Source organism: Eleutherodactylus coqui, chromosome 9 (genome assembly GCF_035609145.1).
Source record: "Eleutherodactylus coqui strain aEleCoq1 chromosome 9, aEleCoq1.hap1, whole genome shotgun sequence".
Lineage (NCBI taxonomy): Eukaryota > Metazoa > Chordata > Amphibia > Anura > Eleutherodactylidae > Eleutherodactylus > Eleutherodactylus coqui.
In genome coordinates this window covers 118,458,688-118,476,214 of record NC_089845.1, presented here as the reverse complement: position 1 = coordinate 118,476,214, position 17,527 = coordinate 118,458,688, and the positions used below count along the sequence as shown (strand labels likewise).

At 45.0% G+C, this 17,527-nt stretch overlaps 1 protein-coding gene across 1 annotated transcript in view; it reads right to left on the bottom strand.

Annotated features, from left to right (window-relative positions):
* The window catches only part of STK3 (serine/threonine kinase 3), a 213,020-nt gene that overhangs the window by 109,343 nt on the left and 86,150 nt on the right, over positions 1-17,527 (bottom strand). The window contains exon 7 of the mRNA XM_066578398.1: positions 12,539-12,676. Coding sequence (XP_066434495.1) covers positions 12,539-12,676 — 138 coding nt within the window. The remainder of the gene's footprint in view (positions 1-12,538; positions 12,677-17,527) is intronic.

The window sequence follows — 17,527 nt, the reverse complement described above, 5'->3', positions numbered from 1 at the left end:
AAACCACTTGTTAAATTGAGCAGTTTGCACAATTGGATCTTTCACGCACATCTAAAAACTGTCGGTCTGCCACTGCATCATTTTGTGTAGCTGCCTATTTACTATGAATGGAGATGGGTGGGTCAGACCAATCCCGGACCCGCTATGCCTCCATTCACTGAGGATCATCGCTGGGACAGCTGCTGGGCACTTCAGCGCTTGACTGTTATTCCGTGTAAAAAGTCCTTAACATCTAATTCTTTTTGTGCTTGGGTAACTTCTAGCCTCTCATATATTTATATCACATTCATTGCAGCCACATTCCCTGCTTCCAATTAGGAAGATCAGGGTCGCCCCAGGTTCCTGACGTGTGGTTACCCTCACCAAGACAAGCGCTCTGCTTTTGAGTAGGGTCTCCACATATGTGTAGGTTAGGGTCAGATTACCAGTTTCCTTATAGAACATCTTGAGTTATCCGCATTTGTACCATGTGTGTATATTTGTCCTATTCGGACATATTATGGCTTAGATGTAACAACTATATCTCCAGACTGTCCTATTTTATGAGGGATTGTCCCATGGAAAGGATCTTAAAGCGGACAGACCTTATGTTATCCCACATAAAAGTGGACGTTCCTCATAGCGTTGCTATGGAAAGCGCCGGCCCCCTGTCCACGAGCAGAGAATCATTGTGATTCTGTCAGAGAGGCTGACAGCGGAGATCCATCTGCCAGCTCCCGTTCCCAGGCGGCGGCGGCGATCTGCCGCGAGATACCGCAACGCCGTGGACAGGGGACCTAAGAGGTTAAGGAGCAAGAAAGCCAAAGATTCAGTAAGAATTACAAGATACTACTTGGAACTTTCTCAGAACATGCTGGGATAACACGGACCATCAGGCTCTATATAAACTTGTGACGTCCATGCCAGCTGGAGGGGGCACCTTGTCATTTAATGCAAAAGGAGGAGCATAGCAAATACGACAGAATTTGGAATATTTGAAAGGTTTGCGTGAAAGTGGGTAAATACACAAATATATACAATGCTATGCAAACGTTTTAGACAGGTGTGGAAAAAATGTTGCAAAGTAAGAATGTTTTTAAAAATAGAATCGTTAGGCTGGGTTCACACAGGACGGAATTGCCACGGAATTTCCGTGTGGAATGTCCGCACGGCAATTTCGCATGCGGCCCCTAATCTCTGGATTAGGCAGCAAGGTGGATGAGATTTTGCAAAACTCTCGTCCACACGCTGTGACCAAGGCGTGCGGAAACAGACAAAGACGTAGCAGGTCAATTATTTTTCAGTTTCCGCAGCGGCCTCGCTCCTCTCTATTGGGGGAGAAAGCCGCAGTGAAATGCAGATGGCGAAACGGCTACAAAATCTGTGGCAAAATGCCCCGGATTTTGAAGCTACACTTCTCCGGCGGAATTCTTGCGAAATTTCAGTGTGGTCATTCTGCGCGAATTCTGCTGGAAATCCATCCCATGTGACCCCAGCCTTAGGCTGCTTTCACATCTGCATCAGAGGTTCGGTTATGGGAGCAAGAAAGGAGAATTCCCTGGCTGAACAGATCCATCTTACGACTAAACCGAACGAACCCCACTGACTATAATAGAGTCAGTTTGGTTTCCGCTCAGCTGTCCGGCATTTTACCAGGAAAAAAAAAGTCCTGCATGCAGAACCTTTTCTTCCGGTATTTTGCGCCAAATCTCTAACAGAAGATCCAAGCGGAGGTTCTAGCGAAGATGTAAGATGGGCCATAACAGATAATGTTTGTTAGTTAACAAAATGCTGAGTGAATGAGCAAAAAATATAAATCAAATGAATATTTGGTGCGACCGCCCTTTCCTTTCAAAGCAGCATCAATTCTTCTCTTGACACTTGCAGTGTCAGAGATTTTATAAGATTATAGTCGGGTGTACGATTAACCAGTTATACCAAAAAGGTAATAATGATCATCATTTTCATATGTAGGTTGAAATACAGACATTAAAGGGGTTGTCCTGCGCCGAAACAGGTTTTTTTTTTTTTTTCAATAGGCCCCCCCGTTCGGCGCGAGACAAACCCAATGCATGTGTTAAAAAAAAAACCCCGTTAGTACTTACCCGAATCCCCGCGCTGCGGCGACTTCTTCCTTACCTTAGCAAGATGGCCGCCGGGATCTTCACCCACCATGCACCGCGGGTCTTCTCCCATGGTGCACCGTGGGCTCTGTGCGGTCCATTGCCGATTCCAGCCTCCTGATTGGCTGGAATCGGCACACGTGACGGGGCGGAGCTACGAGGACCAGCTCTCCGGCACGAGCGGCCCCATTCACCAGGGAGAAGACCGGACTGCGCAAGCGCGTCTAATCGGGCGATTAGACGCTGAAATTAGACAGCACCATGGAGACGAGGACGCTAGCAACGGAACAGGTAAGTGAATAACTTCTGTATGGCTCATAATTAATGCACGATGTATATTACAAAGTGCATTAATATGGCCATACAGAAGTGCTGAACCCCACTTGCTTTCGCGGGACAACCCTCTTTAAGTGAAACAGAAAACAGCTGTGTAAAAACTAGGTAAGGAACAGGCAAACTCTGCTATAAAGTTAGCTTGTGGAAGACCGTTTCATGTCACAGGTCATACACCATGGCAAGACTGAGCACGGCAACCAGACACAAGGTAGTTATACTGCATCAGCAAGGTTCTCCCAGGCAAAGATTTCAAAGTACAGATAGTCTTCTATTAGCGAACGTTCGAGTTATGAACTTCGCAAGATGCGAACAATCTGTAATGCACAGTATGATATAATGCTATGGCATTCCATCATACTCTGCAGGGACCGCACAGGCTTCTATTCAGATCGCGGGACACTGTGCAGTTGCTAGGCAGCCGGGGGACATATATTTATATTCCGCAACACGTCTGCTCGATTCAACCCAAACAACCAATCACTGTGAATCAGCCAACCCAAACAACCAATCACTGTGAATCAGCCAACCCAAACAACCAATCACTGTGAATCAGCCAACCCAAACAACCAATCAGGTTGTGAATTGAGCAGAAGTGTTGTGGAATATAGGTATATGCAGCCGGGGGCTTTCTGAAGGGACCTAGGGCTGCCTATGCAGAGTGCCTATGAAGCTGTGCGCTTGACAGGCGCTCTGCATAGGCAGCCCTGGGGCCTTCCAGAAGGCTCCCGACTGCCTAGCAACTGCACAGCTGTACAGGACCCCTAAACATCGGGTGCAGGCTGTTTCTTATAGCGGACACCCGGCGGCAGCAGTTCTGACGAGCCGCCCCACTTGTCGGAACGGTTAATACTTTAAATGCCGCTGACAGTAGTATTTAAAACGTTAACAGTTCCAGCGAGCGGCGCGGCTTGTCAGAACTGCTGCTGCCGGGTGTCCGCTGTAAGAGACAGCCTGCACCCGACGTTGTATGGAGCGGGATCCACCCGCGATCCCGCTCCATACAAGCATTTGTTTGGACATACGAACAAATGTACTTGCGGACAGCCTCCTGGAACGGAACCTGTTCGTAAGTAGGGGACTATCTGCAGACTGGGATTTCAAGATGTGCTGTTCGAGCTCTTTTGAAAAAAGCACAAATAATTGATGCGGTTTTAATGGCAAAACATTGGTTACATCTAGAGATGAGCGAGTATACTCACTAAAAGGCAATTGCTCGAGCGAGCATTGCCTTTAGCGAGTAGCTTCCCCGCTTGAGACTGAAGGTTCGGGTGCCGGCGTGGGGGAGCGGTGAGTTGCGGCTGTCAGCGGGGGGGGGGGGGGGGGGGGAGAGAGATCTCCCATCCGTTCCGCTCTGCTCTCCCCCGCAGCTCCATGCCCGCTGCCGGCACCCGAACCTTCAGTCTCGAGCAGGGGAGATACTCGCTAATGGCAATGCTCTCTCGAGCAATTGCCCTTAGCGAGTATACTCGCTCATCTATAGTTACATCCAATATGGATTGGATTTAGACTTCTATTTTGTTCGTTCACTTTATTTGTTTCAGAATGAACAAAATGCAAACTATGACCATTTCTAATTTCGCAAGCATTTACTTTACAGCATTTTTTTCCACATCTGCCTAAGGCCTCATGTCCACGGGGAAAATCAGGCGCGCTACGGATTCTCCATGGAGAATCTGCAGCGGGTCCCTCCTGCCCCGCGGACAAGAGGGCTGAAAATAAGAATAAATCAGAATAAACTTACCTCTCGCACGCTCCGGATACTTCCTTCGCTGCCGCGTCATCTTCTCAGCGTCGCGGCCGGATCTTCTTTCTTCGGCCCGGTGGATGCGCAGGATGACGTCGGTGACGTGTCCCGCGCATGCGCCGTCCCGAAGCAAAATGATCCGGCAGCGACTGAGAGAAGATGACGCGGCGACGAAGAGAAGAAACGGAGCGGGTGAGTAAAATCTGATTTTTGTCTCCCGCGGATCCGGACGGCTTCCATAGGCTTCAATAGAAGCCTGCGGGAGCCGTCCCCGCGGGAGACCCGCATGAAAATGGAGCATGGTCCAGATTTTTTCATGCTCCATTTTTTTTTAAATCCCTTTTATTGACCATCCGCGGGTATTTATCTACCTCGCGGGTGGTCAATGCATCCCTACGGGGTGCGGATCCGCGTGCAGGAGAAGAGTTAAAATCTGCTGCGGATTTTAATTCTTCTTTTGCCCGTGGACATGAGGCCTAAAACTGTTGCACAGCGTTGTATACCAGGGGGGCTTCACAGGAGCGTAATTTACTGCGTATCACCCGCAATAACATTGTGTGCTTGCTGTGCACCGCCAATCGCCATGTACATTCATTGCGTGCATGTAATACGCTCCAAGTTAGAACATGCCACGATCTTCATTGAGCTTATTTCGCGCAATATGTGTGAGCAGCAACGTGGAAGCTTACAGCAGACTGGTACAGCTTATTATGTGCGCAAAAGCTGTGCACGCAATATGCGGTCGCCATACATTCGTGTAAAAGTGCCCTAATACTGTATATACACACACATAGTAATGAAGGTAGTTATTCTTAATGTTTATTTCCTAAGATGTGCATTTGACGACTGTAAGTGTGAAGAATCTGTAACCTGATCTGTACAGGAGGGGGGGGGGATGATAATATCTTCTGTAAACAAGGAAAGAACTTAATGAGTCATTTCCAAAATATCTTTAAACCAAATTAAAATATAATTAGCCTGCTTTGGATGCCATGTAGTCATGCACATGTGTAACCCTACACTGCATACAGCAAGCAGAAATGTACATTAAATGTAAACCTACTGCTCCCGCTGGTATTGCTGTTTGACCACTTCAAAAGGACCTCACTGTTTGCCAAAGGACGGTGCACTTTATGCATTCATAAACCAAACGGCTGTTCGGAGATTGGAAGTTTAGCTGGCTTCCTGATTAATCTAGTAATAACAAAAATCTGTGCGCTTCATCAGATAGATTAGACACGTAATAAAATATTGGTGAGGGCTGTGAATAACGTCCATCGTTAACCATATCCCACTATTCTTTGATCATCAGAGCAGAGGACGATATTTGGGGGAGAAAAAAATCCTATGTGCTGAACTTTTGGTAGTATTGTTATAGAAAGCTATTAAAAATAAATTAGAGATGAAGTTTTGAGCGGAGATCAATGATGTAGTATCAATATTTAGTGTAGAGGTTTCATGAATCCTATTGGGTCAAAGTTGGGTTATGTCGACACAGAGCTGCTCTGAAAAGTTCCAATACCACCATATCCATATAATGTTGGCAAAAAATGCTACGTTACTTTATGGCTTTAGGCCTAATTCCCACACGGCGGAAATCCGCGGCGTTGCCCCGCAGCTATTAGGTTCTATTGAACCTAATAGTGCAATGCTTACGGTGCGGAATTCCACTGTGGAATTCTGCCCAGTGAAAACACCTGCGGGCATACGCGCGGACGGCTTCTATTGCAGTCAATGGAAGCCGTCCGTCACGTTATCTTCCGCTGTAGCACAGCGGTAGATAGCGTGAAACCGCTTCCACGCCCACGATGCCTGCATCACATGACACTGCCGGGAGAGAGAGAGCGCTCCCCTTGTTCCCCACTGCTACCCACCGCGCCGCCCCATGCCCCCCAAATCTTTTCGTCTGAGTAGTCAGTTACTCGGAAAAAGCGGTGCTCGAGTACAAAAACACCCGAACTGAGTACGCTCACTCATCTCTACTAAAAAGCGATCATTTGAGCTATAATCGTTGCGCCTAAACACGTGGCCATCGTGCACTTTTCATGCACTGCTAGCTGATCGCAAGACGATTTTTAGGTTGGCTTGAATTTAACAATCTTATCAGGACCACACGCTGAGTTCTCCGCTGGTAGTTCTGATAGCATTGTTACAGCTATTTAACCCGTCGGAGAACAAAGGAGCTGAATGGAAGTAAGAGCACCTCCGGCTATTAACTGCATTCAGCTAAAGGCTTCATTTGAACACTAATAAGCTATTAAGTAGCTGAGTAGCTACTTACTAGTTTATGCAAAATGATCGCTCAAAGCTGTCATTTAAACTGTCATTTGAGCGTTCATCGCTGTGTGTAAATAGGCCTTTAGTAGATGCACGAATAAATGGTGCAGCCCCGAACTAATTGACATCTCATAGGTTAGGAAGGCAAAGTTGCTTCCTTTAACTATGGCAGGGCGAAGGCTATGCAGAGAGGGCTAAAAGACACAAAAATAAAACCAAAAAGCCTCTCTTCCATTATTTTGTCAATGACCAGTATTGTCATAGAAAAAAACAGGACCTTCCAAATGCCAAGAGAAGCAGGCTATTCTATATTATAGACTTGGCAGGAGGAGTTTATAGGAAAGGCATTAAGAGGTAGCAATTGGCCTGAGAGGTTGGTAGGTGTGTCAAACTCATTTTCACTGACGGCCATATCAGCCTTATGGTTGCCTTCAAAGGGCCAATGAGAATTGTAAGACTGTATAGTAATAGTGACTGCCAAAATGGCCTCAGTAAAAAGTGACCCCAATAGTGGCTCCAGTAGTAAGTGGCCCTAGTAGTGTCTCAGTGTCTGCACTGCGTACAGGCCAGTGCAAGCAGACATCAGAGGAAGAAGGGGAAGCAGTAGCAGACTTTGAGCTGCTAGACCCCTGATGCAGGCTGGGTTAGTGGAAGCCTCTTAGGTAGTTGCATGGCCAGAGCGCCACATAAAATAAGGTGGCACACCAGATTCGGCCTGCGGGGCTTAAGTATGAGATGCGTCCTTTAATGGTTAATATCTATGGCCAGTTGAATTGTCTGGGTGACATGATACGGCACTCTTCAGTCTGGTTCAATGTTAATGTGAACTACTCATGTTTCAAGGGTGCTTTGGACTAATCTAATTATATTAGTCAGAAAAAACTTACAGGTTGTTTCTCAGTTCCTCCCCTAAAGTGTTCCCCTAGTAGTGAACAGGCATTCACTATCTTTCCATTGAGCTATTATATCGGGCTGTATGACAGTGACAGGAGGTGGTAGAGGCGATCAGGAAAACGGAGCAGAGTAGAGAAAGCTACTATTACAGGGAGCTGTAATTCACCCTGAGTGAAGGGGAATGGGACCAGCAGCTACTGAAGAGAGGAAAGAGATAGCTGTGTAGCATTGAGTTAGTGTGGTTATACTACACAGCCTTTGAAAATACAGAGGGGGGGGGGGTTGAGCTTGAGCACATTCATGAAAAAGACCAATGCTGGGAACCTCTCCAAGCCAGAAACGTGAATGCAGGAAAGCCTGCAAACCAAGTATATGAAACAATGCAAAAAAACATATGAAAACACATAATTATTTCTGCAGAGACTTGAAAGACAAATGTGTGTTTATTTTTCATGCACAAAGGTTTCTGTAGCCTTTAAATGACAAAACAGACTGTGGATCTGCACTGTCCTTTTTGCCATGGGGCAAACTTCATGCATGAATGCTATAAAAGCAGTTTCAGATGAGAAAGGCAGACATGGGATTCATGCTTGAAAAATATTCCTGTAAGTAGCAAATATTCTCCCCTGGAATGCCAAATCATTGTCTAAGAGGGAGTTTAAGAATCCACACCTCAGCCTGCCTTTAAGGGAATGTCCATTGATCCCATCTTTCTACTGGGAATTTCCACATAGGAAACATAAGGCTTGCAATAATCTTAGATGTTGCCCTTCGCCATAGAGTGCAGCGCATTCCACGCACTCTATGTCACTGACCTAGAATAAGTCACTCAAAGGGCCAAGCTCCAGGATCTGTTAATCATTTGGGCAATCAGTGAATACCAGCACTTAAGAGAGCTGATATTTATTTCATTTGGAAAGCTTCCACGTTAAATCAGATATCTGAGTAACTAGCTCATAAAAGTTATTCAATACCAAAATAAGAAGTGTTATCTCCAGAAAGATGAGGGTTGTGATATGTGGTAATTTACAGTGTCATGAAAGAGCAGCTTTTCAGTGCTTCAATGTGCAAAGGGAATTACAAAGGTTTCTGAGCAGCCAGTGAACTTTTGAGTCAGACCCGGTTAAATTTTAGCCGGCTGCTTAAAGCTCGCTACTGTTTTTTTGGAGACGCTTTTTGAAGCTAGGGTCAAGCCGTTGAAGATTCCCTATGTTTTACCGCAACCAAGAAGAACGTTGCTCTTAACAATTCAAATTATTATTAGGGAATCCTGAAACTAGACCATGCCTGGATCAGTTTTTCATACATTCTTCAGTTTTGTTTTTTTCTTAAAAAAAAAAAGTATAAATTGTTGAGGCAAAAACCATTTAAAAGAATTGTTTGCACACACGTTGAACTAAAGTGAACTTTGAAGAATGTTTTTAAGTGACACAAACCGTATTTCCCATTGCCAGAACAGAAAATGAAAAAAAAAAAAGTTTCCGAATGTTGGATATGCAAACAAAAAACTTCCTGTATGGAAAGACACTAGCATGAATGGCACAGTCTGCTTAAAAGGCATTAACCCCAAAACCCCTTCAACATGAAACACCCGTTAACAGCTGATTTTGCAAGGAGAAGTTACATTTGTCAATCAATTCCCCTATAGCAACCACTATAGGAGATATATAGCATGATGTGGGGGGGTCACAAAAAAAGGTCTCCATTTTTTAAAAAGAACCTGCCATGGTGCAATTAGCTCCCTCATTTGGTAGTCTGCTGCCTGCATGGTGAGAGGATGCAGCTATATGCACTCCTTAGTCAGTAAGAACCGGCCATGTGTCTATCAGTGGGACTGACTGCCCAGCTCTCCCCTTGAGGCGATGCTGACTATGGCTGACTGTGATTTCTTTATACCGGCCTCCATTCCCTTGCAATGTGTCAAGTCAGCCGTGTCCTCTGCTTCCTGTTAATGGATGACATCAATGGGCAGAGCAAACCTGCAATCACACACTGACAGCCAGCGGAAGAGACAGATCCAACTTCTTGTGATGTCAATGTGTAAAGGTGGCCAAGAGCCTGTATGGAGGTACAGAGGAGAGTATGAAGAAATCACAGGTAGTCAGAGAATGTGGATAGAGAGCTATGCAACCAGGCGTGCACACATCGACACATGACTAGTCCAAATGATTCTTATTTATCATCATTAATGACTGAAGTTATAAAGATATTGTTGATGGCTTTAGTGAAGAAACAAAATAATATTGAAAAAATGCACGATTAAAAACCCCCCTCCCAAAAAAGAACAAAAAAAAAAAAACAACAGTCAAATATAGTTTACAATAGTGCACATACATACAGATTAAATATCTGCGGACAGAAGTAAGCGCTCCCTGCGATTTCAATATTTCTCATACAGCCTGCCTTCTACCTGTGGCAGTCCGCTCTAACTAATTTTCGCAGTGTGTGGCTCATTCACAGAATCATTAGAGGAGTCTAGTCTAAAAAAAATAAAAATAGAAAAACCTTATAATAGAATTAATTTAAGTGCTGCCATTGTTAGTGCCTATGGCGTAAAGTCAACCGACAGTCTGCAAATGAGTTAGAGGCGCCCCCTACTGCTGAAATGCGAGCGGGGGGTCTCTTCTGGGAAACCGTTCACCGATACAGAGTTTCCATTCATTATACGAAAAAACAAGACGACTTTCTTGCTGTATCACATGTACAAATAGGCAGATAGGATAATAAGTGTCCCATTATACTGCAGGATGACACAATTCAGTAAATCAGAATGCATATTCTCAGCAAGCCCTAACCTTATAATAGATAGTAGTGGTTTACTTTATTACGCCATAAAGGCACAATAACACTTTTAAAGTCCACATCACTGAGAAATCAACACTGGAATTACAACCCAGTGTAACGAACAGGTTGTAAACTAGTAAATAAACAATAGTCAGCAATAGCGTGGTGGTAAATCAACGCGTTTCATAACCACACTAAAAAAAGATACTGTAGAAGTATTCCATCATGGAGCTAGTTAGTGCCTACAAGAGAAACTCCGCTGTTATTGTAAATATTAGAATGTTGCCTTCTGTTATGGTTCTTTTTTTGTTTTTGTAACTGGAAACTAAAAAGTGCATCCGTCTGCGCTTGTGCTGAAGTTTTCAAAACAAAGTGGTGACGAAAAACTGACAATCGGATTGAAACTGAAAGTTTTCAGTTTCAATGCATTTCTATGGGCACAAAAACCGCAGTGTTTAATTTCAGTTTAGCTGCGTCCATGATGGAACAGCTAGAAGGAAACAGAAACCGCTAATGTGAACCTAGTCTAAAACAATGATGGTGGAGAACTTTGGGGAACCTATGAACCATACTTAAAACAGGGATCAGGGAAAGGGAGCATTAAAAAAATTCCAAAGGAAAATACAGACAACCCCTTTAAAGGGGTTGTCCCGAGAAAGCAAGTGGGGTTATACACTTCTGTATGGCCATATTAATGCACTTTGTAATATACATCGTGCATTAAATATGAGCCATACAGAAGTTATTCACCTCACTTGTCTCCGTCCTCGCGCTGTCTCTGCGTCCCGTCGCCATGGTGCCGTCTAATTTCTTCCTCAGCAGTCTGTTTTAGACGCGCTTGCGCAGTCTGTACTCTCCCCGCTGTGAACGAGCCGCTCCAGCGTGCCCGCGCGATACAGCTCGTCTGCGCATGCGCAGACGAGCTATCACTGCATGGGAGCGCGCAGGGGCGGCCATTCAGCTCCCGGCATCCCTTTAAATACTGGTGAAGGCGCAGTCAAGGCTTTCACCCAGAACCAGCAGCAGCCAGCCGGGACCATCAGCCAGCAGCCGCCAGCCATACGGGACCAGCAGCCGCCAGCCATACGGGACCAGCAGCCGCCAGCCATACGGGACCAGCAGCCGCCAGCCATACAGGACCAGCAGCCACCCGGGACGAACACAATCCAAGCCGTGCAGCCGCCTGGGTAAGTGAGGTGTCTGGGGTGCTGTGGGCGCTGGGGGGGACTGTCTTTGCCCGGGACTCAGAATCTGAGTCCCCTGCTGTATTTATGGTTCGCCTACAACTGTGCCCCGGGTACTACCGCAGCGTACCTGGGGCCAGTTCTGTGGGGTCGAGGGGCCAGTTTTCTGTGTGGTCAAGAGAAGGGAGAAACAGCTGTTTGCTGTATTCTCCAGCAGACTCCACCTCCCGCTGTGATGCGTTCTGCCGACCAGCCAATGGGGTGGCTGGATCGGCGTTTCATTCATTACAAGTTCACGCCTCCACCGATGACGTCAGTCACCTGCTCACGTGACCGGCGTCTCGGGAGCGCGCATGAAAGCCTCCTGGAAGCGCGGTGCACCGTGGAACGCACCCTGGGACATCACAGGCGCTATCTTAGATGAAGAACTTTATAAGTTATTATTTCTTCTAAACAGTAAGTAGGAAGCGGTTTATAACCGCTTTAAAGGGCTGCTTTATGCCGGGGGGTGACAGGGGGAATGGGCTAATTGAAAATTTTGAGGTTTTGGCTCGGGACAACCCCTTTAATATATGATGCCCTCCTGACCCCGATTTTGCCAGGAAAAGCTGTGGCCAACCTGATAATTTTATTGGCCACTTAAAAAAAAGAAAAATTATGAACTACACGGCAGCCGTTTAAACAAATGAGCCGACTATGCAAACAGGCGCCTGTAATCTGCTGGAGTGGAAGCACGTCTTACTAGCAGCTCTCTGGTCTGGCCCAAAGAGGGAGGTTTTCTCTTGAACTCCATAAGGGCGCAGACAATTTTATCGGAGAGGAAGAGGGGATTTTTAATTTAGTTTTGCCTCAAAGGGTTCTAACAACCCTAATTTTTCGACATTTACACATGGGATTCCCTGTTTTTCGCAAGACGAGTTGTATTATTTAGTTGCACCATGTAGAGGGAACATATATCTTAGCATGTAACTTTTATACCTTTTTTGTGTGTGTGTGTGGGGGGGGGTTAATGCAATTTTTTTTTAAAATTCCATGATTGCTTTTTCTTTTTTTATGCCACTTAAATACAGAAAAGTGCATGCAAGGTGGGTTTGTATGGATGTGATCCTGAAGAGATGGTACTTGTATCAAACAGGAATAACACAACTGAAGCAACGAAAATCATTCCAAACATACAAATAATGAGGCACGTAGCGTCTGGGAATATGTGGCGGTACCTGGAGGAGCTGGGTAGCAGTCGCTCTCTGCTCGGGGTTTTTCACCAAACATTTCTTCACAAAATCAGTAAACTCATCTGACCACAACTCAGGTTTCCGGAAGGTGGGTGGAGGATTTGTAGGAATCATGAATATAGCCTAAAATATAAAGACAAAATATGGTTAAAATCCACTGTAATGCTCATTTAAACATCTTCTGACAGGTCAGTGAGACATGTCTTCATCTGTTAGTGGTCTGTGCCCCCACAAGGCCCACAATGATCATCCTAGTATCATGGCTCTTCATCTTCGCTTCTTCAGATTAAACAAAAAAGTTGCGTCCAACAAATGCGTAGGTTCATGTAAGCTGTGCCTGTATAGCAAATAACGTAACAAACACGCCTCAGCACTCATGTACACTCAGTAGCTTAATAAAACTGCATAACTCATAAAAGCGCAATGCTCGAAGCGCATTTGATCAAATCATGTGGGGCCATTTACCACCCGCAGGGGACTATAACTTTCGGATAAGTTCCTAACTTTACCAACACCTCTCTTTGGACCTAAACGGCCTTTTACGTTGGCTGATCATCTTTCAGATTTCCGCGATCTAGCAAGGATCTTAAATTTTCTTCAGTATAATTGCATGCCCCGGCTAAAGAAAGAAATTCCTTTGCTTCTTGTTCAGTTTCTACATGCAGTAAATTAAGCGAGGGATTGGCCCATGTAAACAGGCAGTCACTTATGAACAACTGTCTGCATACTGTGAATGGAGGCGGGTGTGCCGGGAGGTCTGCTCCGCCTCTATTCACTAGCGATGATCGTTGCTGTGTAAAAGCACAAGGACTTTTATTGCTGGAAAGGCCCGTTGAGCATTGGCGCCCAATAGATCATCCCATGCAAAAACACCCTAACTCTTAACAGATTCAGGGAAAGTAGGATACCAGAACATATAATCTAAATAAAAGGACTGGAACAGATGGGTGGACGGGGTGCCCAATAAAAGTGGAGGTAGCTGCTGCTCCACAAAAGTAATTGAATATAACAGATTACATGTGAATGAAATCTAACAGATCCAGATTATGGAGACTGTAGGAGTCCATCACTGCAATAGCACTTTATCTACACTAATGACTGTCCGAGTGGCATGTAAAAATATGTTAAAAAGTGAACCTTCCCTTTACCATGCAGTCTAATTTATTGTACATTTCTCGCTTAACTTTAAAAACTACTATCCAAGTATTCGTGACAGAATATCAGTAGGGTATGCTCGCATTCACCGATTTATAAGGTCCATTTGCTGAGAATCTCCTATAAAAGTTCAGAATGAAGGAGCCACAGTGCTAAGCAAGAGCCGCTCACAGTGGTGGCTCCCTGTCTACGCACTGGCCAAGGAACTACAATGCTTCATTCACTGGAGATGCAAGAAATCCCAACAAGACCCCCATGAATGGGGCACAAGAGGCCTATATATTGCAGTACTGTGACGGCAAGTTCAAGGCCCCTTCCAAATTAAAGTTTGGAATCCAGTCAAGACCCAGACTTACTCATTCACTACAGCACTAGGGGGTTCCCATCTGCTGGTCCTCTACTGATCCCACTTTTAGGCCTTATCTAACTGACATCACAATATGGCCTTTTTGAAAAACTCCTTTAAGAATCGAGGATCAGCAGACAAAACAGCACACACTGTGCAAAGGACTATCACAAAAAGGCCGATAAATCTAAACATATCCATGTCCGCATACAGAGTGACAATGTACCCAAAGAAAACAAATAATTTTCTTTAAAAAAAGTATAGAACGGCTATAAATGTAACAAAAAAAAAAACAATGAAAATCTAAAAAATTTCCAACACCACCACAGATGGATGTCTGTCGTGTTTTTCCTCTCTTTTTTATTCTGTACTTTTATAGCTAAGCAATTGACTACTAGAGCTTCTCACACAGCGCCTGCACTGCTGTCCTTGGAAGACACAATCTGTGACCTTTAGTACCTCAGGCGCTATCTTAATCTCTTGATGATCTGAAATGAAGTTTAAACAGTTATTCAGTAGCAATCAAAACCCAAAACTTTAACCTGCCTTAACAGCTGCCATTATCTGCAGTCCCTGGCAGCTCCCTGGTCACATGCAATACTACCAGGGCTTGTAAATGATGTTCTGTTGTACAACTCCAGTACAGGAAGGTCTGACACTTTCCCCTCCAAATCAATAGACAGCAGCTCTGAAGCTTATCAAAATCAATAGTCGTATTAACGATTAGAGAATGAAAGACCTTACTGACGACAGCTGCCGGAACTGCGAGTCATGTCACACTAAGAATTTTCATCTCTTGTTATTATTAGGTGTTAGTTAGAAGACCATGTGCAAATATTTTATTATGAGTTCACACACAGTCAATAACTTGGGACCTCCATCGGAGATAGCCTACAAAAAGGGTCACCACCCTCCCTGGAGGGCCAGGCAGAATGTATTTCATGAATTTCGATGCAATGTTACTTTGCTCCAAAGGTGACGCTGCAACAGAATTAAAGGGGTTGTCTGGCTACAGGACAACGCTGCCCTTAAACCACCAACTGTTCCACGCAGAAAAATAAAACAGGCTATACTCACTATCCCGACTTCCCACAGCTCCAGCACCACCTCTCTGTTCACAAGCTGCAGAAGGGAATGTCACAGGCTGCTGTAGCCAATCAGAGACCTCAGCGGTCAACTGCTAAAGTCTGTGATTGGCTACAGCAGCCTATGATGTTCTGTCAACAGACTGACTGCAGCCTCTGCTGGTGCAGAGCTTTTTTGACCCAAGACAGGCAAGTATAGTCTGTTTTTTTTCTGCATGAACAACATTTTTTAACGAAGATATTAAAAAAAAAAAAACTTGTGTCACGAGAGGCACCAGTACTGCTAAAAAAAAAAAAGTGGTATTTAGTGGGTCGCATCAGGACTAAGGAAATTAAAAAGGTACACAAGGTATACAAGGCACTAACCCATTCAAGGATAAACCCAACAATGAGGCGGCCCATACATAAGCTAGCCATCAGCTGACCAGCCGTCTCTCCCGATCCCTCCAAACACCCTCAGCTGAGCGTGCATGTGACTTCTATGCAGAGAGGGAATAAGTATCTGCCATACACCTCTGGCAACAGCTTATCCCCTTAGAACAAGAGGATCAGGCAGCTGAAATCCACTGCCAAATCCTTATCTTGCTGACACTGGGGAAGAGTCTAAAGTTACCGTTACATGGGCCAATTGTTGCCTGAGTAAGACACTCAAATGGGCAATTTTGGGCAATTGTAGTCCCGTGCACATATGGCCAGCGACGGGGAAGTGAGTGAGAAGTCATGTAGTTGTTGCTAGTCGTTCCTTTCAGCTTACTGAAACTGAACAACTGCTGAGCGGCTTTAGTGTAAACGGGAGTCACTCTATATATAAGCGACTGACTGCTTCCAATCAATGGAGGCAGGCGAGCGGTAACGATAACCAGCCCTCCTCCATTCACTTGGACTATTGCTCCTGTTGCTGGTATGGCTGTCGGGGAGCTTATGTGCCTTAACACAGGTCATCGATGGGTTCAGCAGGACTACAGCTAGTTGTTTTTTCCATCATGGTCCCTAATAAAAGGTAATACAAGAGCATGATCCAATTTGTTTAGGGAAGGGAGGGCTTTCTGGAAGAAGATTCTTAGGAGGGATATATCCACCTTTGTAACCACTAATCTAAAAATAAAAATTCAAGTTTTTGTGTCTACAGCTTCAATATACCTGACTTTTACAGAAGACAAGCCATGCTGATCCTTGAGTCTTTCTCCCTTCTTTCTGTCGCTTATTTCTTGCTCCCATACATATAGCAGTGGAGAGAGGAACGTGTAAATACGGTTCTTCATACTATGCACTTCACAAAAAAAAAACAAGCTTTCTCACCAAGTTTGACACCTTCCTATATAAACACTGCGGCAGTAAACATTCTGCCCGATGAACTCAAAAAGCCCTACAGAGAAGCTTATCGCCTTATCTCATCTTCCTTCATAAAAAATAACTACTGCAAATATTTCTCCAGTCAGCACTTCGTTTGGATAAAGAGAAGAAACAGAAGCTTAGACATAAGAGAGAATTACAGGATAAAGTCCCCAGGAACAGCATTAAACATTATCTTATCTGGAGACGAGCTGGGACATAAGCAGTGTAGTGTTGACAGACACAGGACTATTTCTCATTTTCTTTGCACACAGCCTTAAAACTGGGAAAGAGCTGTCCGACATCTGCAATCTCCTTACCGACAAACGGCTTCAGTCAAATGAGAAGTTTGCTTTTCAATTATGTGACATAAAATGAAAATAGGCTCTGATGCTACAATATACGTAATGATGCCAATAGCCCCTTGATTTGTATTGGGCCACTCACAACAACAAAAAATAAATAAAAATCGCAGCATGTTCCATCTTGGCACATATTACATGCCAAGATGCTGCATGCCGCCAATCCCCATGCACTAAGTACGCATGTCATTGCATACTTGCTACGTTCCGGCGCACACACGGTCACGTGAGCCTGGCCAAACTACAATGACAATATTCTCGACCTCAAAGTCTTAACCTTGAAACCCTATAGATAAACTTTCATGTAACTTAACCCCTTCAAGACCAAGGCTGTTAGAAGGTCTACAAATGCCAGAAAGTTTAAAGATGGAAGATCTCTTAGCACTTGCAGAGTATTTAGTCAAGTGTTGTTTTCAGGAGACATCCCACTTAAAGGGGTTGTCCCGCGCCGAAACGTGTTTTTTTTTTTTTTTCAAACACCCCCCCCCCCCCCCCCCCCCCCCCCCGTTCGGCGCGAGACAACCCCGATGCAGGGACGTACAGAAAGCTTACCGGAGCGCTTACCTTAATCCCCGCGCTCCGGTGACTTCTATACTTACCTGTGAAGATGGCCGCCGGAATCCTCTTCCTCCGTGGACCGCAGCTCTTCTGTGCGGTCCATTGCCGATTCCAGCCTCCTGATTGGCTGGAATCG